Source organism: Anser brachyrhynchus, assembly GCF_964034855.1.
Source record: "Anser brachyrhynchus genome assembly, contig: SCAFFOLD_56, whole genome shotgun sequence".
In the NCBI taxonomy this organism is placed as follows: domain Eukaryota; kingdom Metazoa; phylum Chordata; class Aves; order Anseriformes; family Anatidae; genus Anser; species Anser brachyrhynchus.
The window spans coordinates 920,494-946,969 of NW_027663703.1; the positions used below are offsets into that span (position 1 = coordinate 920,494).

Here is a 26,476-nt window from a genome sequence, read left to right on the forward strand (position 1 = left end):
AAAGATCATGTGCTTTGGGGAGGTGCTTGGGTCCTGCGAGGAAGACAGGTTGGTGGTGTGGGGAGACTGTTGGGTGCTCCAGGGAGATGCCTGTGTGCTGCATGGAGCAGCCTGGCTACCCTCAGGACGTGCTTGTGTGCCTAAGGGAGATGTTGGTGTGAACCAGGGCAATGTTTTGCTTCTCCAGGGAGGAGCTTGTTGCACCTCCCTGGGACATCCTCACATGTCTCCTGGGAACCTCAACATCTCTTGGGACAATTCAGGGATGTACCCAAGACATCCAAGTCTCCCTAGAGTTCCCAAGCATCTCCCTGCAGTTCCAAGGCATTTCCACGGGAACACAGTTAGATCCCGGAGGTACCAGTCTTCTCCCCAGGGAACACAAGCAACTTCCAGAAGGACCCATGCACCTCCCCACAGCACTCAAGCATCTCACTGGGGCGCTGAAAACTTTCCACTGTGAACCCCTCACCTCCTGACTCACTAAGACATCAACCAGAAGCAAACAAACATTACTTTGAACGGTAATGAAACCATCCATCTCTGGGGGACAGCCAAACATCTCTCTGGGGAACCCAGGCACCTCCCTTGAAGACCAAGGATCTCCCTGGGGTACCCAAGCATTTTCCCAGGGCATGCTGGCATCTCCTCAGGGCATCCAAGCACCTTCCAGGAGCACACAGTCTTCTCCCGGAGGCACACAAGAACATTCCCAGAGCACCCAACCATCGATTTAGAGCAAGAAAGCACAACACGGGGGCACCCAGGCATGTCTCTGGAGACCCTCCCTGGAGGAGACAAACTGCTTGCTGCAGTACTCGAGCACCTCCTGGGGCACCCAAGTATCTCCTAGGGGAATAGGAGCATCTTCCTAGAGAGCCCAAGGACATGCCCAGGGCACACAAGCACCTCCCTCCCCAGAGCACAGAAGCATAACCCTGCTGCACCCAAGGTTCTGCCCTGGTCATTCAGGCATCTCCCTGCAGGTCCTAAAGCATCTTGGCATAACACGCAAGCACCTCCCTGGGCACACCACCCATCTTGGTGGACCTGCCAAGCACCTCTCCAAGGAATCCAGCGCCTTCCTGGAGCACCCAACTGTCTCGCTCAGGGCAAGCAAGCACCTCCCTTCACACCAAGACATATCCCTGCAGCACCCATGCCTCTTCCCGGAGCACCCAAGGATCTCCCCAACACACCCAATCTGCTGAGCTCCAGCCCCTGCTCAGGCTGCAGCGAGACTCTGGCCCTGCTCAGCCTCGCACACCGCTTCAGCCCCTGCTCCATGGCGCACTCACCTCCCTGTCCTGCCCTGCTCTGCGCTCTGCTGCCTGCTGCCAGAGGCTTCCGTCCCGACTGGGGCCTGCCCTCACCCCTGGCGCTTTATCCCAGCTGGGCTGACGTGTCACGGCCCCACTGTGACACCTGGGTGACACAGCCACCGCTGCTCCCCTGCCCACTGGGACACCACTCACTATTTATTTCTTTGGACTCACAGCTTTGTCAGTGACACAAAATGGGTCAGATTCACCTCCAAGAACATATTTCTGGCATCTTTCATAAACTTCACAGGTAATGAATACCAAATAATTCTTGAAGTTTTAATTAAAAGTATTGGTGTTCTTATTTCTTTCTGTGCTTCTTGTCCATGTTTAGCAAGTTTTCCTTTTTTTGTTCAAGGTCCACACATATGCTTTTCTCCTTCTCTAGCTTGGAAAGTTCTCATATAAAGAGATATTCCATTTCCAGCTGCTTGCTCAAAATTCTCTTATAAAGAGATCTTCCATTTCCAGCTGCTTGCTCTACTCTTCTGTTAAGAGGAATCCTCCTGGTTTGTGTCTTGTCCTTGCCTCTGGATTTGCTTGGCCAGCTTTGTGTCTCAGCACTTCTGCTGAGCCTTCACCAGCTCCATTGCCCTTCTTTTGCACAAGGCAAAGCAGAGGACTTGAGGTGAGCAGCCTTGGGCCTGCTGAGGGACCTGCTTGGAGGATTCCTTTGGGATATGGTCCCCCTCCCTGCAGAGAGGAGGGGTGCAGGGAGATGGTTGATGTTTGAGCATCGACTGATAGAATGGACTGGCTTGGAAGGGACTCTCAAGGTCATCTAATTCCACCCCTCCTGCCACGGGCACGGACACCTTCCACCAGACCAGCTTCCTCAAAGCCCCATCCAACCTGCCCTTGAACACTTTCTGGGATGGGGCATCCACAGTTTCCCTGGGCAACCTCTTCCTAGGACTCACCAGCCTGATAAGAAAAGAATTTCTTCCTCATACCTCATCTAAATCTACCCTTCTTTGGGATTCAAACCATTGCTCCTCGTGCTGACGGGATCCATTTTTTACGTGTGTTTGTACACGTATGTGTTTTCCCAGAAAATATCCTAGCATACAAAGAGCCCAACACACATTCCCTCTGGTCCTGGCTTTGCTTGCTTTGTAGTGTCATTGGGTGTTTCAGAGATGGTTCTCATGGTAATTCTTGCCTGGGTCTCCACTAAACAAGTACCTCCCTTAGTGCGTGTAGAGTCCTGACACTCCTCACGCTGTTATCTTGTGAGAGTCACCACCATCAGGGTGAGCCATCAGCACCCAACTATGACCAGGAGACAAAAGGGAGCTTCAGGGCAGGGGGACCTTGGGAATCTCCAGCCTTCAGCCAGCAGAAACCCCCTGGAGGTGGCAAGGAGACATGGCCAGTGCTGCAGGTGGGGCAGAATACCTGCATCCATCAGGGCAGGGCTGGACGTGAGCAGCTGAGGGGGGACCCTGAGGAGAAGGCGTGGGTGCTACGAGGACACCATAGGAGCCAGTGGGACATGCTGAGAGGGAGCAAGGTCAGCTCCTTACGGGGCTGCACTAGAGGCAGTGGGGGCCACCCAGACCACTTGGGTTATCGTCCCCTCAACTCAGTGCTGCTGTAGCTACCTCTGGAGCAGGGTGGCCCAGGCTGAGGGACCTGGGCTTCTTTGGCCCTGTGTCATGCAGGCTCTGGGCAGTAGAGAAGTAGGCTGAGACTGCTCGAGGGGTGGTTGCAGTGATGGTGGAGTTTTTCCTCTTTGTATGAAAGAACATGGGAAAGAAAGGACATCACAAAATTCAGATTCAGGGTGGTGAGATGGGGGTATGAGGTGAAATGCTTCTTGAAGAGCAGAACTGTGGTGCAAGACGTCACCCAGAGGGTGTCAGGATCAGCCCCTGGCTTTGTGTTTCATGGATTACTGAGGGCAGATGGAGAGACATCAGTCAAGGCAGGGAGGTGCTCAGGTGAGAGCAAGGTGGGGAAGCAAGGTGGATATCTAAGTCTTGCAGGGAAACAGGTGCAGACACGCAACAGCACAGCACAGCCTGTGACGGTTATTGTCAAGGATCCTTTGGAAGATGAAAGCCCCTGACAGAGCCAACAGCTTTGTCTGCTGGGCTCTGGCTCTTTTCTCTGTCAGTGAGACCTATGAGGAGACACCTCATCCTTACAGCATTAGGGTCTCAATGCCTCCTCATCCCCCTCCAGGAGCCTAGGAGATGTCCTCCTGTAGCCTTGTACTTGGCACTGCCCTTACCCACTGCGCACTGACCCAGAAAGAGCCCTAAACTGCGCTGGAGGGACAGGATCTCCCTTCCCAGAGGCTGGGGTCGGGGCCCGACGGTTGGACTTCATGGGCACATCAAGGTTTCCTCAGCACCAGGGCCACCTTTCCTGGGCCTTGGTCTCCCCGTCATCACTGCCTACACTTTTCTGCTCTAACAAGTCCATGGGGAGGCTTTGTCAGTAATGTCCCTCAGTGGCACCGTTTACACTGGGAGAGGCTTTGCAGTTTGCATCAGACTTGGACTACTTGAGAAGCTGCTTCAGCCTCCCACGAGCAGCTCCTGTGCCAGGCGCAGCAGGGCTGGGGGCACTGCGTGCAGCTGGCATGGGGAGAGGAGAGGAGAGGGAGAGAGGTTCAGGGCAGCCTGGCATAGAAAGGCAGGGGAGAGCTGGCAGAGGGAGAAATCCTCACAGCCACCTCCCCACGGTAAGTGTCTGGGTGCAGGGCAATGCCGCTGCGCACCCTGCCAGGCTCTCCTGGAGCTGGCACAGCCCTCAGGCGATGGCAGCTGTCAGGAGGACGCTCGGTGTTGGAGTTGAAGGGCACGCAGGACTTGTGTGCTGCAGGGTGAGCGTGCAGGGCCCGAGGGCTCCTTGTCTTGGGGCCGGCTGCAGGCTGTGCAGCTGGGGGTGCAGGCAGGGGTGCCCAGGGCTGTGGTGCAGAGCAGGGTCCCTGCTGTACCGCAGGGGCTGTGTGGCGGGGCAGGGCCTCTGCCGCCTGCCAGGTTCAGCACTCAGCCTGACCGGGGAGCTGCCCAGGGGCTGCGGGGAGAAGCTGCAGCTGGAAGGAGCCCCCCTGGCACGGCACGGCACGGCAGGGCAGGGTCCTGCTGCTGCCCAGAGCCTGCTGCCTGGGGCAGGCTGCTCACAGCCCCACACCTCCCCAGGGCACTGCACAGCAGAAATGCCCAGCAAAAGTGACCTGAAGGCAGTGCACTTTTAGAATCTGCTTCGTTTTCCTGCCCATGTGCTGAGGCAGAAGGATGGTAATGGAGAAAGAACGTCTGTACTAGAGATTCCTCAAGGATCCCTGAGCGTTGCTGCTGCTCTGAGGCACCTCACACACCTCAGCATACAGACGGTACCGACATCACCTTTGTTGTTTCTTAGGGAATTATTTGACCTTATCCTCACGTCCTGCAGCAGGGACATGTCCCTGGCCTGTGGACTTCTCAGATCAATCCAGGTTCCCTTTTACCTGCTGCTGTAGACCAGGACTGACTGCTGCACAGCCCACAGCACAGCCCCCTGCTTCTTGTGGCACCCTCAGAGCACCAACCAGAGAAAAGACAAGGAGCAGCAGGAACATCATCCTGAAATGCATAAGGCAGTATGTTGTTTGTGTGGTGTTTGTTGAGACATGCAATGGATTTTAGATTAAATTTCGCACAGTCTTTCCTTCGTTTGGACAGGCTCCCTTGCTCCGAGGCAAGAAATGTGTAACAGCAGCTCCATCACCGAGTTCCTCCTGCTGGCATTCGTAGACATGCGCGAGCTGCAGCTCCTGCACTTCACGCTCTTCCTGGGCATCTACCTCGCTGCCCTCCTGGGCAACGGGGTCATCATCACTGCCATAGCCTGCGACCACCGTCTCCACACCCCCATGTACTTCTTCCTCCTCAACCTCGCCCTCCTTGACCTGGGCTCCATCTCCACTTCTGTCCCCAAAGCCATGGCCAATTTCCTCTGGAACACCAGGGCCATTTCCTACCCAGGATGTGCTGCACAGTTCTTTTTGCTAGTCTTTTTGATTTCAGCAGAATTATCTCTTCTCACCATCATGGCCTACGACCGCTACATCGCCATCTGCCAGCCCCTGCACTACGGGACCCTCCTGGGCACCAGAGCCTGTGCCACCATGGCAGCAGCTGCCTGGGGCAGTGGCTTTCTCCACGCTGTGCTGCACACTGCCAATACATTTTCACTGCCTCTCTGCTGTGGCAATTCCCTCAACCAGTTCTTCTGTGAAATCCCCCAGATCCTCAAGCTCTCCTGCACAGACTCCTACCTAAGGGAAGTTCAAGTTCTTGTGGTTACTGCTTCTGTGTTTGGGGGGTGCTTTGTTTTCATTGCTCTGTCCTATGTGCAGATCTTCAGGGCCGTGCTGAGGATCCCCTCCCAGCAGGGACGGCACAAAGCCTTTTCCACGTGCCTCCCTCACCTGGCTGTGGTCTCCCTCTTTATGAGCACCATCATGTTTGCCCAACTGAAGCCCCCCTCCATATCCTCCCCATCCCTGGACCTGGTGCTGGCAGTCCTGTATGCAGTGGTGCCTCCAGCAGTGAACCCCCTCATCTACAGCATGAGGAACCAGGAGCTCAAGAATGCCATATGGAAACTGATGACCAAGTGTGTTTCATAACCAATAAACATTCTTGCCTCTCTTCTTCTGAGAACACCTGAAAACGTTACTCACGATAGGCCATGCCTGCCCTTTTTTCTTGTGTTGTTGGTACTTTCCACTAATATTCTGAGTAATTTTGTTCACTTAGAAATAATATTCTTCATTTTGGTTTTCCATTTAAACCAAATAAAGTGACATTGTTTCTTATGTCCTTCCTCTGAGGCCTTTTGTGTAGCTGCAGGTACAGTGCCTGTGTGCAGAGGTGGAGGGGAAAAGAGTCTGGCCCAGCAGTCCAGCCCGGGAGCACCAGCGCTGGGTCCATGCAGAGCTGCTCTCCTGCCACTGCCACCCTCTCCTGCTGAGCCCTGTTGGTGGTGTAAGGCCTGGCTGCTCCTGTAGCTTGGTGCCAGTGCTGCTGTGTGGCCGTGCTGGGACCACGGGCAGGGACAGGCAGTGGGCACTTGAGTGACACAGCTGGCCTCCAGCACAGCATTTCCCTCCTAAAAGGACCATGCCAGAAGGCACACGTCATCTTTTGGAGTTGCCGTCACATCAGAATGTGCTCAAAGAGAGTCCCAAATGCTCCCTGGGACACAGGATGTGCTGGGAGAAGAGCAGGGCCTGTCCAGGTGCAGGGGAGACATGGGAACAGAAACCCTTTGGTGCTGCAGCTATCTGCAGGCACATCGTACGCACATGGAGAGAGGAACAAGAGCGAGCACAAAGGCCATCAGCTATCCCTAGGGGTGTCATGAAGACCAGTGGGGCAGAGTGTCTTCAGGTCCCTTCATCCTGAGAGTAACAACCATGGGGCATCTGCCTGAATAGCACAGAACAGGCCCGGTGGAATGCACCTTCAGAGATCATCTAGTCCAAAGTGCAAGACCTGAACGCAGCTCTGAGATGTGCTTCCTTGCACCTCCGAGGTCCCTGTGCCCATTGCTCGTGCCTTGGGGCATCTCAGAGGAGGGCAGAGCAGGGCGATGCACCGCAGGGCTGAGGCGCCTCCCAGTCTCTGGCAGTCTCTGCCCCTGTGTGTGCAAGGCAGGGACCCGTGTCTCTGAAGAGCCCAGTGTGTATGAGCAGTACGTGAGGCCAGCTCAGATGTGGGCACCTCACAGAGCCCTGACATTTCTCTGTGCAGAACTCCAGTAATTACCCCCAGAACTCCAGTAATTACCCCCAGTGTTCCCAAGAGATTTCTGTCACCCTCCTTGCACACGTTCATTGCAAATGCCTCTCTCTGACATATCACGCTACCCTGCCTTCTGGACTGGTGGCAACAGCAAACTGGTGGCTCTTGGTGACAGCCAACATGGCTTCACTAGATCGTGTCTGACAAATCTGGTGGCCTTCTACGATGGGCTTACAGCATTGGTGCAGAGGGGAAGAGCAACTCACGTCATGAACCTTGACTTGTGCAAATCATTTGACGCTGTCCCACACCATATCCTTGTCTCTCAATTGGAGAGACATGCATGTGATGGATGGATCACCTGGTGGGTAAGGAAGTGGCTGGATGGTCACCCTCAAGGAGCTGGAGTCTACAGCTCAATGTCCAAGTGGAGGTCAGTATAGCGGTGTTCCTCAGGGGCCAGTATTGGGACCAGCACTGTTTTAACACTTTGTCAGTGACACGGACAGTGTGAGTGAGTGCAATCTGAGCGAGTATGCTGATGACACCAAGCTGGGTGGTGCAGTCGCTACACTGGAGGGAAGGGATGATATGCAGATGGACCTGGACAGACTTGAGAGATTTTCCTGTGAGAACCTCATGAGGTTCCCAAAGGCCAAGTGCAAGGTCCTGCAACTGGATTGGGGCAACCGCAAGCACAAATACCGGCTGGGGGGAGAATAGGTAGAGAGCAGCTCTGAGGAGAAGGACCTGGGGTGTTGGTGGATGAGAAGCTCAACCTGTGCCGGCAATGTGAGTTTGCAGCCCAGAAAGCCAACTGTATTCTGGGCTGCATCAAAGAAGTTTGGCCCAAAGCTTGAGAGAGGTGATTCTGTCCTTCCACTCCGCTCTCGGGAGACCCCTCCTGGATTACTGCATTCAGCTCTGGGGCCCCGAACTCAAGAAGGACATGGAAGTATTCGAAGGAGTCTAGAAGAGGCCAAAAACATGACAGAGGGGCTGGGGCACCTTTTCAATGAAGACTGGCTGAGAAAGCTGGTTCTCTTCAGCCTGGAGAGGCCCTATAGCAGCCTTCCAGTACCTAAAGGGGGCCTTTAGGTAATGTTTTAAAGCCAAAAGAGGGTACTTTAAAATAAGGTATAAGGAAGATATTCTTTCCTTTGGGGGTGGTGGTCAACGGAACAGGTTGCCCAGAGAAGTTGTGGCTGACCCATCCCTTGCCCCTTTGTGGCCAGAAGCCTCCCGTGCCAAACCAAGCTGGAGACCCCCCCCTGCAAAGTTGCTGTTTAACCTCATCTTTTCTACATGGGGCCTCCTCTGCACCACAGAGCCCAATCTCAGCTCCCACTTTGCCACAAGCGTTCTGCATGGGCGCTACAGGGCCTAACTCTCCCATGTCCTGCCCTGGCTCTGCCATCCTGCTGGGCAGGGGAAAGGGCTGCCTCCTGCAGCTGGCAGGAGGCGAGGGTGATACTGTAAAAGCCAGTCAAAGGAGCTCTCTAAGACTCAGTTTTGAGTTATAGAAAGCAGGCGTTCTTTTACTGAGGTGCTGGACTTAGTGGGGATCACTCCACCTAGTGTGCTTACAGAACTGTTTGAGCTATAGGGGTTATATACAATCAAAACATACATGTTAATCAGATTTCCCCAAAACATATTCATGCTATTTCCTGTAACTCATTAAAATCAGTAAATGTCTCTGACCCATGCACATTTGTTTCCACTGGTGGTCTTTCAGGGGTCTCTGGTGGTCATCGGTAGTCTTCCTCACTATTTTTGTTAGTTGAATCCAGTTCTTGTCCATGCTCAAGCCATCTAAATCTTTCTTCTCTTCTTCTTTCATCTTAGGCATGCATACAAAGCTTAGTTGCTTACACATCCAAGGATATACGCATAACATGAATTCCTCACCTAATCTTCTGACACATCCTCTAGGCCTGGGTCGGCTTGCCCTCATTCTGAGATACAAGTCTGGAGGCTCTTATAGATAAAGCTGACTAATTAGTGAGTAAGGTAACATCACGGATGAAAGTTTCTAAACTTCCTTCTATCTAACAAAACCTAGTAAAGGTTTCACCTACCTGCCAATGAAGCTTTTCAAATTTGATGCCATTGTTCTGTCAAGGAAGAGACCAGTTTTCCTTTCAGCTTGCTATCGAGGGGAGGCCAGGAAGCGCCTCCCAAGGCCGCTCCTGCCAGCAGAGACAAGGCCGGGGCCGAGGGGAGGGGAGGAGGCTGGAAGGGCGGTGGTGAGGTCCCTGCCGCTGTGCGGCCTGGTTGCCCCGCAGGAGATGTGCTGGCCGGCAGGCCTTGTGAGGTCACCCAGCGCGTCACAGAGCACCCAAGGCAGCAGGGATGGCACTGGAGAGGCGGGTGGCAGAGAGCAGCCAGGGGCTGGCTGTGGGTCCCCTCTGCTGCAGCCGCCTGACGGAGCGTGGCAGGAGGAGGGCAGGCAGGGCTCGTGGCAACCACGCTCACGGTTGCCTTGCCACAGGCTGCTGCAGAGCTTGGGCATGGCCACCACAGCCCCAGCCCCTTGCAAGGCACCGCAGTTGCTGGTGAGAGAGGGAGTTAGGGGAATCTTATCAAGTAGAGATAGAGTGCTGACGGCATGAAACTAGGATCCTACTTAGTGTCTTTACTAACTGTGGTGCTTGTGCAAATTAATTAAAGCAAGAAGCCTTGGGCCCCTTTACCAAGGTCAGTCTCTTAATAAGAGTGTGAGCCTATCTTAAGAAACTGGTAGAAACTGGTCCTGTGGATGGACAAGATCCAAGAAGCAACTGAGTCTGCGCAGAGACAAGAGGTCAACTAGCGGTGATGAGGAAGAGTCATCAATCTTCATCCCCACGACCCCCGATGACCACCACCAGAATGCACTGCGCAAGCGCAGATGGGAGGAGTTTATGGAAATGACTCCTTGGAACTAATTTTAATACGAAGCAGGGACAGGTTATGAATATGTATAGGCATATTGTGAAACTTCATGCATATGTAACTCTTTACTGCATATAACCAAGGCAAGTTGCTGTGTCAGGCGCACATGACTTTGGCGGGACTACCCCCCATGCTGCCCAGCGCTGAATAAACATACCTACTTTATAGTCTTACTGATTGTGGTGTCCGTTTTCCGCAAGTCAGTTTGGCGAGCCAGCCAGGAGACGCTCTGCTCGGCTGCAGGATCGACTGCGGAGAGGATGCCCCTAGGTGCACCCTGAGTATTTTCCTCGGAGGAGCTTCCACTCTCAGCCGCTCACTGCGGGAGCAGACAACGACCTCCTGAAGCTGCGGACAAACGGTATGTTTTACAGTACAGGAAGGGCCTGTAAGTCGTACGCGTGGTTGGGACAGCTGGTAAATCGCGCAGAGACATCTGGCATGCAGCATAGTCCCCATGTGGGAGAAGGGTACCCTACAGGCTGACCAATAGAGCGGTCACAGGAGATTTGGTGACCGATGGAGTGGTCAAGGGGTATTTGCTGACTGATAGAATCAAGGGGGATTTGCTGACTGATAGAGCAGCCGCTAGCGATCTTGGGAGTAGATCGAGCAAATCCGAGGTTACCGCTGCATCCCAGTTTTGGGAGCCAGGACAGACCTGCTAATGACTGTATACGAAGCAGGAGAAGGGTAAGCGGGCCTCTCAAAATTGTGACAAGGTTATCTGGGTAATATTTGCAGCTGCTGTAGGGATAATAATTGGAGTGTTGATAATTGTATGTCTTATTTGTGGATGTCTGGGTATCTCACGTTGAAAGCATTTGTGTATGTGTTTGAGACAAAGTATTGTTGTGAAGTGAATTACTCCACAAGGAACACGGCCGGAGATGATACAAACAAGTTTGGTTATTGTTTTAAGTGATATATTCTTGTGGTGTGAGCAAGAAGTGCAAGGGGCCTCTCTGTGTGATTGCGTGATTGTGCTGTGTGAGTGAGACGCAGCATCGCTGCGAAGCGAGTGCGGAGTTCCGATCCGCGGTTCTGTATTCTCCGCGAGGGGAGCGGCCGGAGATGAACTAAGTGCATGACAGACCAAAAAGAAGTGCTGTTTTATCCAAGTGTTGATTGGTGGTGCCCGATATATGGGCCCGGCGGTGCATCTTGCAATCCTATTTCGTTCTTAAATGTTTTGAGTCTGACAAGGAGGAAGGTGGGAGCATTATCTAAGTAAGAGTTTAAAAGTTTTGGTATATTTGCGGTGGTGTTTGGTGAGTTTCCCAAGTACGGGGGGAGGGGGGCTGACTGATTATCGAAGCGGTAGAATGGAGAGTATCACTTCTTCGGTGGTTCGGGCCTGAGCCCTGGGAATTTGGTAAGAAGGGGGAGAGAGAATTTATTTAGGCCTCAATACCTTTTAAACCCCCATCTTGACAGATACACAGGAGTGATTCCTTGTTTCGTGTGGGCTTACTAACAAAGTGCATGAGAAAAATTAGCATTTGGCTTGAAATTCGGTCTTATTGAAATGTAAATTTTGTGGAAAAGGTGTTATTGTTTGTCTAGAAGACCGAAGGCTGAGTGCTTCGGGTGTTTTTCCGAAGTCCTGCGGATTTATGATTGGAACGGGGCTCATTAATAATCTGAAATAGTAAAGTTTGTGGAAAGAAGAGTTTAATCCCAGAGGACTGGGACATTTGGGAAGAAGATTAGGAAAAGATAGTAAAAACCTGCAATAAGAAGGGTTGCGTGGAAATTGAAACAAGGGACACTAACTAATATAAATAAATAAAAGGGAATGGGAAATCAAGGAAATGTGTAATATCCAAAACAAAGACGTCCAAAAGAAAGCTTCCTTGGGTGCATATTGGCACATTGGAAGGATATTGTTAGAAATGGGGGCACAGAAAGCAAGAGGACTTCCACTAAGTATTGCAATCAATGGTGGCCACTATATAAACTAAATGGCCACTTTATGGATCAATCAATTATAACAGTGTCTTGCAACTAATGTTGTTTTTGAGGAGAGCAGGAAAATAGGATGAAATGTTGTATACTGATACTTTGTTTCAGCATCTTGGAGGGAAAAGGGTATGGAATTAAGCTGGCCCCTGACTGAGCCTTTGGTGTTGGCAATAGAAAAGTACAGGCTGGAGAAAGATAAAGGAAGTGTTAAAAGGGTTGTTGAAGGTGTTAAAGGTTGTGTGGCATGCAGTATTTAACAGAGCTGTTTGATGCTGAATGAGCAGGGAAAGAGGATGTAGGAATGCTAATAGTTCCGCCTCAACCTGAGGCTGAGATCTCTAAATCACGGGTGTGAGCCCTCTGGGGCAGAGGGACAGTGATGGGTCCAAGAGAGTTGTCATGGAAACGGAACAGCAGCTAACTCTTAAAACAACCTGAGTTCATGTGTGAGCTCAGATTGCCAATGGGACCGCTCAGGGAACTGTCAACGATTGCATTCCCCTAACCGACCCACCCACTGAGACCCTAATCACCCCGGAAATACCAAAATCTGGTTAAACTGGGAATTGAGAATCTGTCCCAACAGGGTCCAAAAGAAACTCCTATGGAATTTTTGAATTTTTGGACCAACTTTGAAATGCAACGAAGAGAAAAAAAAAACTAAAATAAACAGACAAAAATTTGGACCTGGCTTCAGAAAACAAACAGAGGCAATTGGCTAGCCTCTTTCTAGGGCAATCGGCCCCTGATATCAGGAAGAAATTGTCTCAGGCTGCAGGACAAACTTACAACAGTCAGGAATGACGGGGACCTGGGGCATCTACCCTAGCAGGTCCACCAGTTGAAATAAAGCTAGGAAACAAAGACAGAGGCTTGAATTTTTGTTGGTTACGGGAGCTTCTTTCTCTGTGTTAATTAGTCTGTAAATGTAATAGGAGCAACTGGCCAACAGGAAAAGGCGTTTTTTTTTTTTTGTTTTTTTTTTTTTGCAATGCTTGAAATTTAAATTGGGAAAAATGATTGGAATTACAAACTGAGAAAAACAGTCAAGTTTGGTTCATGGTACTAGATTTAAAGGGTGCCTTTTTCTGCCTGCCCGTGGCAACTGAAAGCCAGAAACTCTTTGCCTTTGAATGGGAAAAATCCTAATAGAGGATGGAAAACTCAGCTTACTTGGACAGTGTTACCACAGGGGTTCAAGAATAGCCCCACCATATTCGGGAAACAACTAGCCTGTGATCTTGAAGCTTGAAAGCCCCCTTCGGGAAAAGGGGACACTGTTGCAATATGAAGAAGAAAAGGAATGTGTATAATGGACTATTAGTTTACAATTTTTTTTTTCGGCACTAATACTGTGAACCCAGCCTCTTTCCTTAGTAACAGAGTTTCCAGATTACCCATTCATGATTGCATCAAGACCATGGACACTGTATACTCCAGCTGACCAGACCTAAAGGATACACCCCTAGAAGATGCGGAGGATTGGTATATAGATGGCAGCAGCTTCGTCCGCCAGGGACGTCGCCTCACAGGATATGCGGTAACAAACATCAGCCCAAAAGGTGGATATCATCGCCTTGATAAGAGCTTTTGAGCTGGCAAACATTTGGACAGATTTGAAATATGCCTTTGGTGTGGTGCATGCACACAGGGCAATTTGGAAGGAGAGAGAGGACTTTTATCTTCCTCAATTAAACATGCAGAAGAGATACTGAAACTACTCCAAGAAGTATACCTGCCTACTAAAGTTGACATTAAAGGACATCAACTAGGGGATACTGATATTGAAGAGGGAAATAGATTGGCTGATGCAGGAGCCAAAGGGGTGGCAGAACGGGCCCCTAAGAGTCAAATTTTGGCACTAGTACCAAGAACAGAAAATCAGGCATTAACAAAAGCTTCAGAAAATGAAGTGTAATATTCTAAGATGTAAATGGAAAATGTTACCTGCAGGTTTAATGTAAATAAATGATGGGAGAATTGTGATATCATATTAAATTGAACGGTAATTGTAGAACATAATAAAGCATGCTGGGGAGCTGAAGTAGTATAAGAGTTTTTAAATAGAAAATGGATAGGGCCTAATTTGTATACCATTGTTAGACAGGTATAAAAGTAATCAAGCTCCAAACAGTGGCAAATTATTTTTTTGAACTCCCAAGAAAAGGCGGGTATCAGTATTTATCGGTATTAGCTGACACCTTTTCAGGATGGCCAGAAGCATTCCCAACTAGAACAGCCAAGGCTCGGGAGGTAATTAAGATACAAGAAATAATACCACGTTTTGGAGTTCCAGCAACTATATCCTCTGACAGGGGACCACACTTTATCTCAAGAGTGGTACAAGAAATTAGCCGCCATTTGGGTACAGACTGGCAACTTCATATCGCCCTCAGTCGAGTGGCCAAGTAGAAAAAATGAACCACTTAATCAAACAGCAAATTGTGAAACTGGGACAAGATGCAAATTTGGTCTGGCCTCAGTCTCTTCCTTTAGCCCTTTTGCATATACCAAGGGCAAAGGAAGGGTTAAGCCCCTTTGAAATCTTATATGGATGACCCTATGGAATACAAAGAGGGATATCCATGCAAGCTGCGGATGAAATTATGACCTCCTATATGGTGGCCTTAGGTAAACAGCTCGATGAAATTGGACAGCATGTGAGTGGGACTCGGGGTAGAGGGTTAGATGGACCCGTGCACAATATACAACCTGGAGATTATGTGTATGTAAAGTCTCTTGCAGAGAAGACCTTGAAACCACAGCGGGAAGGACTGTTCCAGGTCACAGCGACAAGAATCAAGGAGCAGAATGCCTGGATCTATCACAACAGTGTGAAAAAGGCACCCAAGACCCCATGGAAGGTTACTCAGGTGCAACCTGGAAGGTTACATTTCTCACAGTCTTAATGGTATCATTGGTCAAGGAAACTGAACAGTGGGTGCACAATACCTATGTGAAACTCACCCAGGCAGTGAGTGATAGTTTCAACCTTTCTGACTGTTGGGTGTGCACAGTGCTGCCTAGAGGCAACCTAGAATTCCCCGTATGGGGCATACCCAGTATGAATTGGACATTGACCTTTGCGTACCCAAGAAATTGAACATGTCCATTTGGCAAGGATGATCGTGAACATCTAGGGGAGAGATTTGAACTACTCCCACGTGAAAATGTTAACGTATACACGAGATGCTTAAATGATAAAACCTCATGCGTAGGTACAGGTCCACTTAGTTATTTAGCCCAGGAACCTGACAACTGTAGTATGGCAGAATATGTAGGAACTTTTAATCTTACTAAAATTAGAGATTATGGTGTAGATGTCACAATATGTGCCGATAAAAAGGATATGAACTCAGGATCTCACGGCCTCAATTCTCTCATGCAAATTTGCAACCTACAAAAAGGATTGTATTGGCTATGTGGAGATGGGCGTGCTAGGAAAAGCTTACCCTTAAATTGGAAGGGTCATTGTATCGGGGGCTATCTTAGCCCTCGAGGGGGTATATTCACTAAACCACCTCCAGGAATAATCCGGACCTTATGGAGACAAACCCGTACTGTTCCGAATAACCCCCTCGTGATGAGACCCACGGGATTCCATAGTTTTGTAAGGTGGTTGATTCCATCCCTGGGAATAAGTGAAATAGAAAAAGCTATAATATCTCAGCCACATTAGAAATTATTGAAAATACCACAGCTGATGTTCTTTTGGCATTACAGGAAGAAATTTCCTCCCTACACAAAGTAGTACTTCAGAATAGGATGGGATTAGATATGCTTTTAGCCAAGGAGGGAGGACTGTGTACAGTCATAAACCTAACTTGCTGTGTATATGTTAACAAACAAAAACAGATTGAGACTGACCTGGAGAAGATTTGGGAAAGGAATAAAATTTTGCATGCAGTAGTTCAGGATGACACATCCTGGGGATTTACAGACTTGGTAAAAAAATTGACTTCCTGGTTGCCAAACCTAACCTGTCTGAAACAGTTGTTTATCACAGTAATCGTGGTCGTGGTTTTGTTCATGGTTCTTTGTGTAGTGATCTGATGCACCTTATGGTGTTTTAAGAGTACAGGAAACTCCTACAGCGAGTGGAAAAAGAACCAACTCAGACGGAAACTGGAGTCTAACAGATACTTTGAAGGAGTGTTAGATAGAGAAACACTATATTGAACCTAGAAATAGTAAAAGAATTTACTAACTTTTCAGAAAAGGCGGGACTGAGAGAGGGAGTTAGGGGAATCTTATCAAGTAGAGATAGAGTGCTGACGGCATGAAACTAGGATCCTACTTAGTGTCTTTACTAACTATGGTGCTTGTGCAAATTAATTAAAGCAAGAAGCCTTGGGCCCCTTTACCAAGGTCAGTCTCTTAATAAGAGTGTGAGCCTATCTTAAGAAACTGGTAGAAACTGGTCCTGTGGATGGACAAGATCCAAGAAGCAACTGAGTCTGCGCAGAGACAAGAGGTCAACTAGCGGTGATGAGGAAGAGTCATCAATCTTCATCCCCACGACCCCCGACGACCACCACCAGAATGCACTGCACAAGCGCAGATGGGAGGAGTTTATGGAAATGACTCTTTGGAACTAATTTTAATACGAAGCAGGGACAGGTTATGAATATGTATAGGCATATTGTGAAACTTCATGCATATGTAACTCTTTACTGCATATAACCAAGGCAAGTTGCCGCGTCAGGCGCGCACGACTTTGGCGGGACTACCCCCCATGCTGCCCAGCGCTGAATAAACATACCTACTTTACAATCTTACTGATTGTGGAGTCCGTTTTCCGCAAGTCACTGGGACAAAAGCAGATCCTGATATAGAGCCAAAAGAAAAGGAGGTCATTGGTGAATAAGCTGAACAAGACTGGACCCAGTACTGACCCCTGGGGGTCACCGGTAGCTACAGGCTTCCAACTAGTCTTCACACCACTGAGCACAACCCTCCGAGCTCTGCCATCCACCCAATTATCAGTCCACCTCACTCTCTACTCATGTAGGCCATGCTTCCTCAGCTTGTCTATGAGGATGTTATGGGAAACAGTGTCAAAAGCCTTTCTGAAGTCAAGGTAGACCACATTCACCGCTCTCCCCTCATCTACCCAGCTAGTCATCTCATCACAGAAGGCTATCAGGTTGGTTAAGCATGATTTTCCCTTCCCATTCCTAGTATGGTCTGGGGACCAACTTGCTCCTGACAAATAGAGCCTGCGGAACAGACCCCCACCTGGAGCAGCTTCCAAAGAGCCCGTTTTTCGCTGCCCGTGGAGAATCCCACACAGGACTGTTAGCGTAGCAACCACATAACCACCAAGTGATTATATGAAGGTGCTTTATTCAGCGCTGGAAGCCGGGGCAGGTGCCCAAATCTGGCTTCAAGTCCCGTTACTTCCCAGCCGTTATTTATACATACAATATTGCGTCAGGTATACATATTCATTACAGGTTGCAACATCAGCCTCGCTTTTCATTCTAATTAGCTCCCCTCCCCTTTGCACATGCGTGGCGCACTCTGGTGGTCGTCCAGGTGGTCGTCCAGATGAAGTAAGGAGTCTTCCTCTCCGCTGAACTCTTTCACCTTTCTCACTCGACGCATGCTCCCTCCGCTCCTTGGTTCTGCTTCAACTCATTTCATCATCTCCAGGCCCTTATCCAAGGTCAGGTTGTACCTATTCCCTCCCGGGGTTCCCCTCCAACGATTCTTTTGATTGTTCAATGTACTCCCTAAGTTTCCAGTGTACATAGATTACTTGATAATGTAAGTACATTTAATGATATTTAATTATACTGTATGTCCCGTCACCTAAGAGACATTAGTAAAACATCCATTCGATTCTCCCCAACACTAACATTTCCCCCCTTTGAAAATACTTCACTCATACCAAGAGCAAGTATTTTCATTACTATTAGGTTGAATCAGGTTAGTAGAGGTTAGTGAGTATAACTTGATATAGAGATTAGTAAGTATAATCTTAACGCATCTTCGTTAGTCTACTATCTTATTGATTCCTCTATGCCTGCTTGTTAACGCTAGTACTATAGGATGGGGGTGGAGTAAGTGGGATAGGGTGTTCTGGGTGATTCCCACTAACCTACTAACCTCCTTAACCACATTGGCAATGAAATGTGGTCCCCTGTCTGAAGAAATACCCAACGGTACACCAAATCTAGGGATTATTTCCTGTAGTAACCATTTTACCGTTTCCTTTGCTTGGTTGGTGCGACAGGGAGGGGCCTCCGGCCATCCTGAAAAAGTATCAACCCCTACCAATAGGTATTTATAACCTCTTGCTTTAGGCAGTTCCACGAAATCTATTTGCCAGTAATCTCCAGGCTCTATTCCAGCTCTAATTCTCCCCATCTCAGCATGTTTCCTTGCTACCGGGTTATTCTTTAAGCAAAGCTCACATTTTGACATTACTGACTTTGCCATTGTTAACATGTGTACCGAGATGACACCTCGTTTCAAATAGGTCACCATTGCTCCTGCACCCCAGTGACATTCATTATGTTTTATTTGTAAGATTTCTCGCATTACTATAGGAGGCACTATAAGTTGTCCTGTCGCAGTCACATACCAGCCGTCAGGATTCTTCTGGGCCTTCATCAAATTTGCAAGTCTCTCATCTTCTGCTGAATACTTTGGGTTTTTAGGTAATTTGAAACAAGAGAGGCCTACCTTCGATGGAATTAGAGCCATTACTTTCCGTACTTCACGCGCGACCTTCCGGGCCGTCAAATCTGCCAATCTGTTACCTTCTGCAATCTCTGACATCCCTCCTTGATGGGCTTTACAATGCATTATGGCCACCTGTTGGGGTTTCTGTACAGCTGTTATTAATTTCAATATTTCTTCCTGGTATTTTATATTAGTCCCTTGTGAGGATAGCATTCCCCTTTCTTTCCATAATGCCCCATGTACGTGGACTACCCCGAATGCATATTTTGAATCTGTCCAAATATTCACATTCTTACCCTCGCTTAGTTCCAGGGCCCGCGTCAGGGCGACTATTTCTGCTCGTTGGGCTGAAGTCCCCGGAGGTAGGGAATTTGCCTCGATCACTACCTTTGATGTAGTTACTGCGTATCCTGCATAACGAGTCCCATTTTCCACAAAGCTGCTTCCATCCGTGAAAAGTTCCCAATCCGGTCTCTCCAGAGGCTGATCTTTTAAGTCTGTTCTGCTGGCATAGGTATGTTCGATGATCTCCACGCAATCATGACTGAGGTCTCCTTCCTCCGCAGTTGTTCCTAGAAACACTGCTGGGTTCAATAGGTTAGTAGTTCTTAAGATTACATCATCTTGCTCAGTTAGTATAGCTTGATATTTCATCATTCGGCTGGGCGATAGCCAATGGCCCCCCTTTTGCTCCAATACCGTAGTCACCATATGTGGCACGAACACCTCAATTCGTTTCCCTAATGTGAGCTTCCTGGCTTCCTGTATTAAAAGGACTGTGGCTGCCACGGCCCTTAAACACGAGGGCCATCCAGCGCTTACCGCATCCAATTGTTTAGAAAAATACCCCACAGGTCTTTTCCAGCTCCCAAGTCGCTGGGTCAGTACTCCTAATGCCAATCGTTGTCTCTCATGCACAAACAGCTGGAAGTCCTTTGATAAGTCCGGCAAGCCCAAGGCAGGCGCCTTTATCAGGGCTTCTTTTAATTTCTTAAAGGCCTCTTGTTGTGGCTTTCCCCAGGTAAATGTACAGGCCTTTTGGGTTTCATAGAGGGGCTTTGCTATGAGTCCATAGTCCATTACCCACAGTCTACACATCCCGGCCATACCTAGGAAAGCCCGTAGTTCGTGCAGATTTCGCGGCTCGGGGATTTCACAAATAGCTTGTATTCGGTTAACTCCCAGTTTTCTTTGTCCTTGAGAAATTTCACATCCCAAATAAATTACTGTTGTGCACGCGATTTGTGCCTTTTGTTTAGAAACCTTGTACCCATTTAGTCCCAATTGATTCAAAATATCAATAGTTACCTGAATACATTCCGACTCTCCTTCGGTAGCTATTAATATATCGTCCGCATATTGTAGCAGCAAGTATCGGTCCTTTGGTACCTGAATCTGTTCTTGGTTAATCCAGTCTTCTATTTCTTTAGCTAGTTGACTGCCGAAGAGGGTCGGGCTATTCTTGAATCCTTGAGGCAACCTTGTCCAGGTTAGTTGCATCTTTCGTCCGTTCCGTGGATTTTCCCATTCAAAAGCAAAAAGCTTTCTACTTTCCTTGTCAATGGGTATGCAGAAGAAGGCGTCTTTTAAATCAATTACCGTAAACCACTTATATTTCTCTTTTACAGATGTTAACAATGTATAAGGATTAGCCACCACTGGGTGAATATCTTTTGTTATTTCGTTTATTGCCCTAAGGTCCTGCACTAGCCTGTATTCCCCATTAGGTTTCTTTACTGGGAAAATTGGGGTATTATATTCAGATTTGCATTCCTCCAGAATGTGGTAGCTAAGAAATTTATCTATAATCTTTACTATCCCTAGCCTAGCTTCTAGCTTCAACGGGTACTGTTTAATCCGTACCGGTCGGGCCCCTTCCTTAAGTTCAATTTTTACTGGCTGGGCTAGTTTTGATTTTCCAGGCTATTTCCAACAGCCTATCCAAATTTCTCAAATCTGCACCTTCTAACTTTTGCAATTTCTTCCTAATATCCTCTGGGGCTTGTCCCAAGAAAATGAGTGCATTATACAATTTTGACCAATTTATGGTCCGGGGCATGGCATTCTGTACCCCGATTTGTACCCAATCTTGATATCTCTTCAGCCTCCTTATTCCATCCCCTGTGTTATAATCCCATTGGGGATCCTCAGTGGGGAAGTTTTGATCTAGATCTTCTCGGGCTCTCTCTCTGGCTGCCCGCAATACCATGTCTTTTTCTGTCGAGTCCATCAAAGTATCCAGGATCACCTGGAGATCATCCCAATCGGGATTTTGGGTTTTAATTATCATTTTCATTACCCTGGCTACTTTATCTGGGTTTTCCCTGTAGGTGCCGGCTGCTTGTTTCCATATCATTAAGTCCCCAGCTGAAAAAGGCACCTTGACATATACCGGTCCTTCTGTCCCCACTCCTTGCCTGAGGAGAGCGATTATTTTCCCTCCCTGTTCGTTTATAGTTTCTCCTGCCCTTCGCTGTTGCCGGGTCCTATGTGACACGGGGAGACTAAAATCGGGGATTCTCCATCACTACTGCTATCTTCCTTTTCTCTTTTCCCTCCCTGTCCTGGCTCTTCCGGCGGAGCCGACGGCGCAACTTCCAGATCAATATTTCCATTATTCATTTCCCATAATACTTATTATTCTCTATTGCCTGATGCTGTATACAGCGTCCCTCCTTAGTACATGCACAACAACGTTCCTCAGTTTAAACTTCAAGCACCATTATTCCACAAGCATGCTGCCATTCAGGCTTTCGGCGCAAATAAAAGAATAATTCCACATACGGCAGTTCATCATATTTTCCTTCCCACTTACAAAATAGCATTAATTGTAAAATTGTATTATATTGCAATGTCCCATTCTCAGGCCAAGTTTCTTGGTCCTCTAGTTTATACTGTGGCCACCAAATATTACAATAATCAATCAGCTTTCCTTTCCGCATTTCTTGACCAAAACCTCCCTCTTTCCAGTGTGCTAGCAAACACCCCAGCGGGGATGTCCGCGGGATAGGTACATCTTTTCCCAGAATTTCTTTAATCTTTTTCATTTTGAGCTTATGATACGGACCCAAAAGCTGCCGGAGCAGCAACACACTCTCCCGGAAGCTGCCGGAGCAGCAATACACTCTCCCGAAAGCTGCCGGAGCAGCAACACACTCTCCCGAAAGCTGCCGGAGCAGCAACACACTCTCCCGAAAGCTGCCGGAGCAGCAACAGCACACTTTCCGGAAACTGCCGGAGCAGCAGCGTGCTTTCCCAAAAGCTGCCGGAGCAGCAGCGTGCTTTCCCAAAAGCTGCCGGAGCAGCAGCAGCACGCTTTTTACATACCAATAATACCAGGTGCTGACCCTTCAGCACAAACCAATACAATTACCAATGCCGAACCTGCAGAGCTTTCGCTCTGTCTAACGGACGGCGCCTAGGCTTACCCCGGGAGCTCCCTGCCCAACCGAGCGTGGCTTTCGCCGCGTCTGACCGGCAGGCTTTCCCAACCAAATCGGTACCGAATACCCAAAGTTGAAAGCACCTTTGCTTACTACTCCAGTGGTACGTCGTGAGCAGCGGAGGTCGGTCGTGGTCGACTGCTCCCCGAGAATCCCTCGGTGCCGGCTGGAGCGAAACCGAGACACGATCCGCCTCAGCAGTGCCCACGCTGTCCCATCTGGGTCGCCAAAATGTTAGCGTAGCAACCACATAACCACCAAGTGATTATATGAAGGTGCTTTATTCAGCGCTGGAAGCCGGGGCAGGTGCCCAAATCTGGCTTCAAGTCCCGTTACTTCCCAGCCGTTATTTATACATACAATATTGCGTCAGGTATACATATTCATTACAGGTTGCAACATCAGCCTCGCTTTTCATTCTAATTAGCTCCCCTCCCCTTTGCACATGCGTGGCGCACTCTGGTGGTCGTCCAGGTGGTCGTCCAGATGAAGTAAGGAGTCTTCCTCTCCGCTGAACTCTTTCACCTTTCTCACTCGACGCATGCTCCCTCCGCTCCTTGGTTCTGCTTCAACTCATTTCATCATCTCCAGGCCCTTATCCAAGGTCAGGTTGTACCTATTCCCTCCCGGGGTTCCCCTCCAACGATTCTTTTGATTGTTCAATGTACTCCCTAAGTTTCCAGTGTACATAGATTACTTGATAATGTAAGTACATTTAATGATATTTAATTATACTGTATGTCCCGTCACCTAAGAGACATTAGTAAAACATCCATTCGATTCTCCCCAACACTAACAGGACCAGCCCAGGAAGGTCAGCACCCCACGAGAGGGACCCCACACCAGAGCAGGGGGGAGAGCGACAGTGAAGGAACAGTGGAAACAAAGCACCATGGACTGATTGCAGCCCCTGCTCCCAGCCCCCCTGCGCTACTCAGGGCAGGGAAGAGGTGGAAGAGAGTGGATGGGGGAAGGTGCCCCCAGCTTGTTTTTCTGTTCCTCTCTGTTCCCATCAGCAATAGGTAATCAATTTTATTCATCTTCCTATGCCAAGTCTGTTTTGCCCGTAACGATAATTGTAGAGTGATCCCCATTGAGGTACACTGTCCTGGTTCCAGTTAGGACAGAGTTAAGTAGCTCATAGTAGCTGGTAGGGTGCTATGTTTTGGATTAGGATGAGAAGAGCGCTGATAACATGCTGATGTTTTAATTGTTGCAGAGCAGTGTTTACACCAGGCCAAGGACTTTTCGGCTTCTCGCTCTGTCCTGCCAGCGAGCAGGCTGGGGGTGCAGCAGGAGCTGGGAGGGGACAGACCCAGGACAGCTGACCCAAACTGGCCAAAGGGGTATTCCATACCATCTGACGTCATGCTAAACAATATATAGGGGTGGCTGGCCGGGGTGGGGGGGCCGGCTGCTCGGGGATAGGCTGGGCATCGGTCAGCGGGTGGTGAGCAATTGCATTGTGCATCACTTGTTTTCTTACACATTATTATTGTTAATACTATTATCATTATCACTATTATTATTATTATTGTTATTAGTATATTCCTGTCTTAATAAACTGTCTTTATCTCAACTCACCGACTTCACTTTCCCGTTTCTCTCCCCCATCCCAGAGAGGGAGGGGGGAGGGTGATGGAACGGCTGTGTGGTGTTTAGCTGCCAGCCGGGTTAAACCACAACAGTCCTTTTGGCGCCCAACGTGGGGCGCGAAGGGTTGAGATATCGACAAATCTGACCAGAGTGTGTTAAACTAAAATTGGTATAAGTATTGGACCTGCTTAATAGTTGCTAGTCACGATGTTGATTGCCTTAATCTCCAGTCTGCTGTACCTGTATTCCAAATTGAGTTTTATGGTGCGTTACTTTCTGTATGTGCTCCCTGTTGCACTGTTTATCCTTTCCGGGCCCTGGTTTAAGATTGTTATGGTACTGTGCGGTGTAACAATGGCTTATGAAATGATGAAATATCTGGTCACGACTTTAACGTGGTATTTGTACTCAGCACTGACGTCGACTCTATACTTTGGAAACCATATCTCGGAAACTATTAGCAATTACACCTATTGCCTGTTTTCGTTAGGGAGCCAATCTGTGAAGGGGACAGGGGAAGACATGTTTCCCTACCTGTTCACTCTCCCTTTCTCCTTCACCACCACCCTCTTATCCCCCGAGCTAGTTACGGTGGTTCTCCGAGATGTTGAATATCCTTGGGATACTCAGACCAGCCTGCTCTTGTTGTTATGTCTCCTGAATGCGCTTCAGGTTTTGTTGAGGGTTAAACAACTACTTAGGAATCTCATCCGGAGATCTGTCTTGAGGCGGGATAGTTGCGAGTGGCAGGGAGTGTGGGAGGATATGGGCAGGTTTCTAGAGCAGTGGTCACCTCCAGTGTTTTGGACATTCACCCCTGAACAACTGCAAAATCCTAAAAAGCTGGCAGAATGCTTGAAAAAAAGGTGTCATGACTCTGGCAGTTCCAAAGTGACACAAATCACTGTAGCGTGCTGGGGTCTGGCTTGTGCCTATCGAGCTGCAATTGATGCTACTAGCAACCTAGCTCCAGCTCCAGCTCCTGCAGCCACTCCAGCTCCAGCTCCTGCAGCCGCTCCAGCTGCAGCTCCTGCAGCCGCTCCAGCTCCTGCAGCCGCTCCAGCTCCTGCAGCCGCTCCAGCTCCAGCTCCTGCAGCCATTCCAGTTCCAGCTCCTGCAGCCGCTCCAGCTCCTGCAGCCGCTCCAGCTCCTGCAGCCACTCCAGCTCCAGCTCCCGCAGCCACTCCAGCCCCTGCAGCTGCTCCCACTCCTGTGTCTGGGTCAGAGAAACGAGCTGTAGCAGTGCAAGTTGACCCCGCAGAGGGTATTCCAACCCCTGTGGCAGACCCTGTGTCTGGGTCAGAGAAACGAGCTGTAGCAGTGCAAGTTGACCCCGCAGAGGGTATTCCAACCCCTGTGGCAGACCCTGTGTCTGGATTAGAGAAATGAGCTGTAGCAGTGCAAGTTGCCCCTGTAGACAAGGTGAAGAAATGGTATAGAGGCTCAGGTCGTTTACAACGCAAACAGTCTTCTGCTAAGTCTGGGCATAGTGAAGACGAGGCTGGGCCATCAAAGGTGCAGGAGACTGAAGATGAGGATGAGGGTGTCGAAAAATCAACAGTAACTACCCGGACTCTATACCAGCGTGAGCTACGAGATGTGCGAAAAGATTTTGGTCGCTGTATAGGTGAGCAGCTTGTCACCTGGCTGCTCCGGTGCTGGGACACTGGAGCCAATTATGTGGAATTAGAGGGCAAGGAAGCCAGGCGGCTGGGATCCCTTGCTAGGGACGCATGCATTGACAAAGCAATTGGAGATGGAGCACGATCTCGCAGTCTCTGGAGGCGTCTCCTGTCAGCTGTGAAGGAAAGGTATCCCTTCAAGGAAGAACTTGTATGTCTACCAGGCAAATGGACCACCATGGAGAAGGGAATTCAGTACCTGAGGGAATTGGCCGTACGGGAAGTAATTTATAAGGACCTAGACGACGCACAAACATCCGCAGATCCAGATGCAGTCCAGTGTACACCACCTATGTGGCGGAAGTTTGTACGGAGTGCACCATCATCATATGCCAGCTCATTGGCAATAATAGCCTGGAAAGCGGAGGAGAATCCCCCAGTGAATGAAGTGGCTAAATTACTCCGGCAGTATGAAGGAAATCTCTCCTCTTCCCTACAGGCCTGTGTCTCAGCTGTGGAGAAACTCTCTGAAGAGGTCCACCAACTTAAAGAGAATTTATCTTCCCCTCCACCTGAACGAACCAGTGTCCACCAGCTAAAAGAGAATGCTTTGGAGAAACTTTCTGAAAAGATCCACCAACTTGAAGAAAGATTATCTTCCCCTCCACCTGAACGAAACAGTGTCCACCAGCTAAAAGAGAATACCTTGGAGAAACTTTCTGAAAAGATCCACCAACTTGAAGAGAGATTATTTTCCTCCCCACCTGTACAAACCAGTGTCTCAGCTATTAGGGGTAAACGTTCATCTATGCAAGGAAGACAATATGGTGGGCACACACCCCGCGCCACCCTGTGGTTTTACCTACGTGACCATGGAGAAGACATGAGAAAATGGGATGGAAAATCTACTGCGACCCTAGAGGCACGGGTACGTGAATTGCAAAGGAAAACAAGTGGGAAAAAGGAATTCTCTGAAAAGTTTGCTGCTCCAACTTCCAGCAGGCAGTCCTTTAAACACAGAAACGAAGATTCTGACCAGGACTAGAGGGGCCCTGCCTCCAGCCAGGGGGAGGAAAGGGACAATCGAGTTTATTGGACTGTGTGGATTCGATGGCCTGGCACGTCAGACGCACAGAAGTATAAGGCTTTGGTAGACA

At 49.0% G+C, this 26,476-nt stretch overlaps 1 protein-coding gene and 1 long non-coding RNA gene across 2 annotated transcripts in view; both read left to right on the forward strand.

The window, feature by feature from the left end:
* LOC308186999 overlaps positions 1–24,601 on the forward strand; it is a 207,176-nt gene extending 182,575 nt beyond the window's left edge. The window contains exon 2 of the long non-coding RNA XR_013944408.1: positions 23,771–24,601. This is a non-coding gene — a long non-coding RNA (uncharacterized lncRNA). The remainder of the gene's footprint in view (positions 1–23,770) is intronic.
* Positions 4,876–5,949, forward strand: LOC308186950 (olfactory receptor 14C36-like; the record flags this gene model as incomplete). The annotated part of the gene is made up of 1 exon (XM_080609100.1): positions 4,876–5,949. Exon 1 carries the CDS (start codon positions 5,023–5,025, stop codon positions 5,947–5,949), a length of 927 nt encoding a protein of 308 aa, XP_080465226.1. The 5' UTR covers positions 4,876–5,022.
* Positions 24,602–26,476: the final 1,875 nt, after the last annotated feature.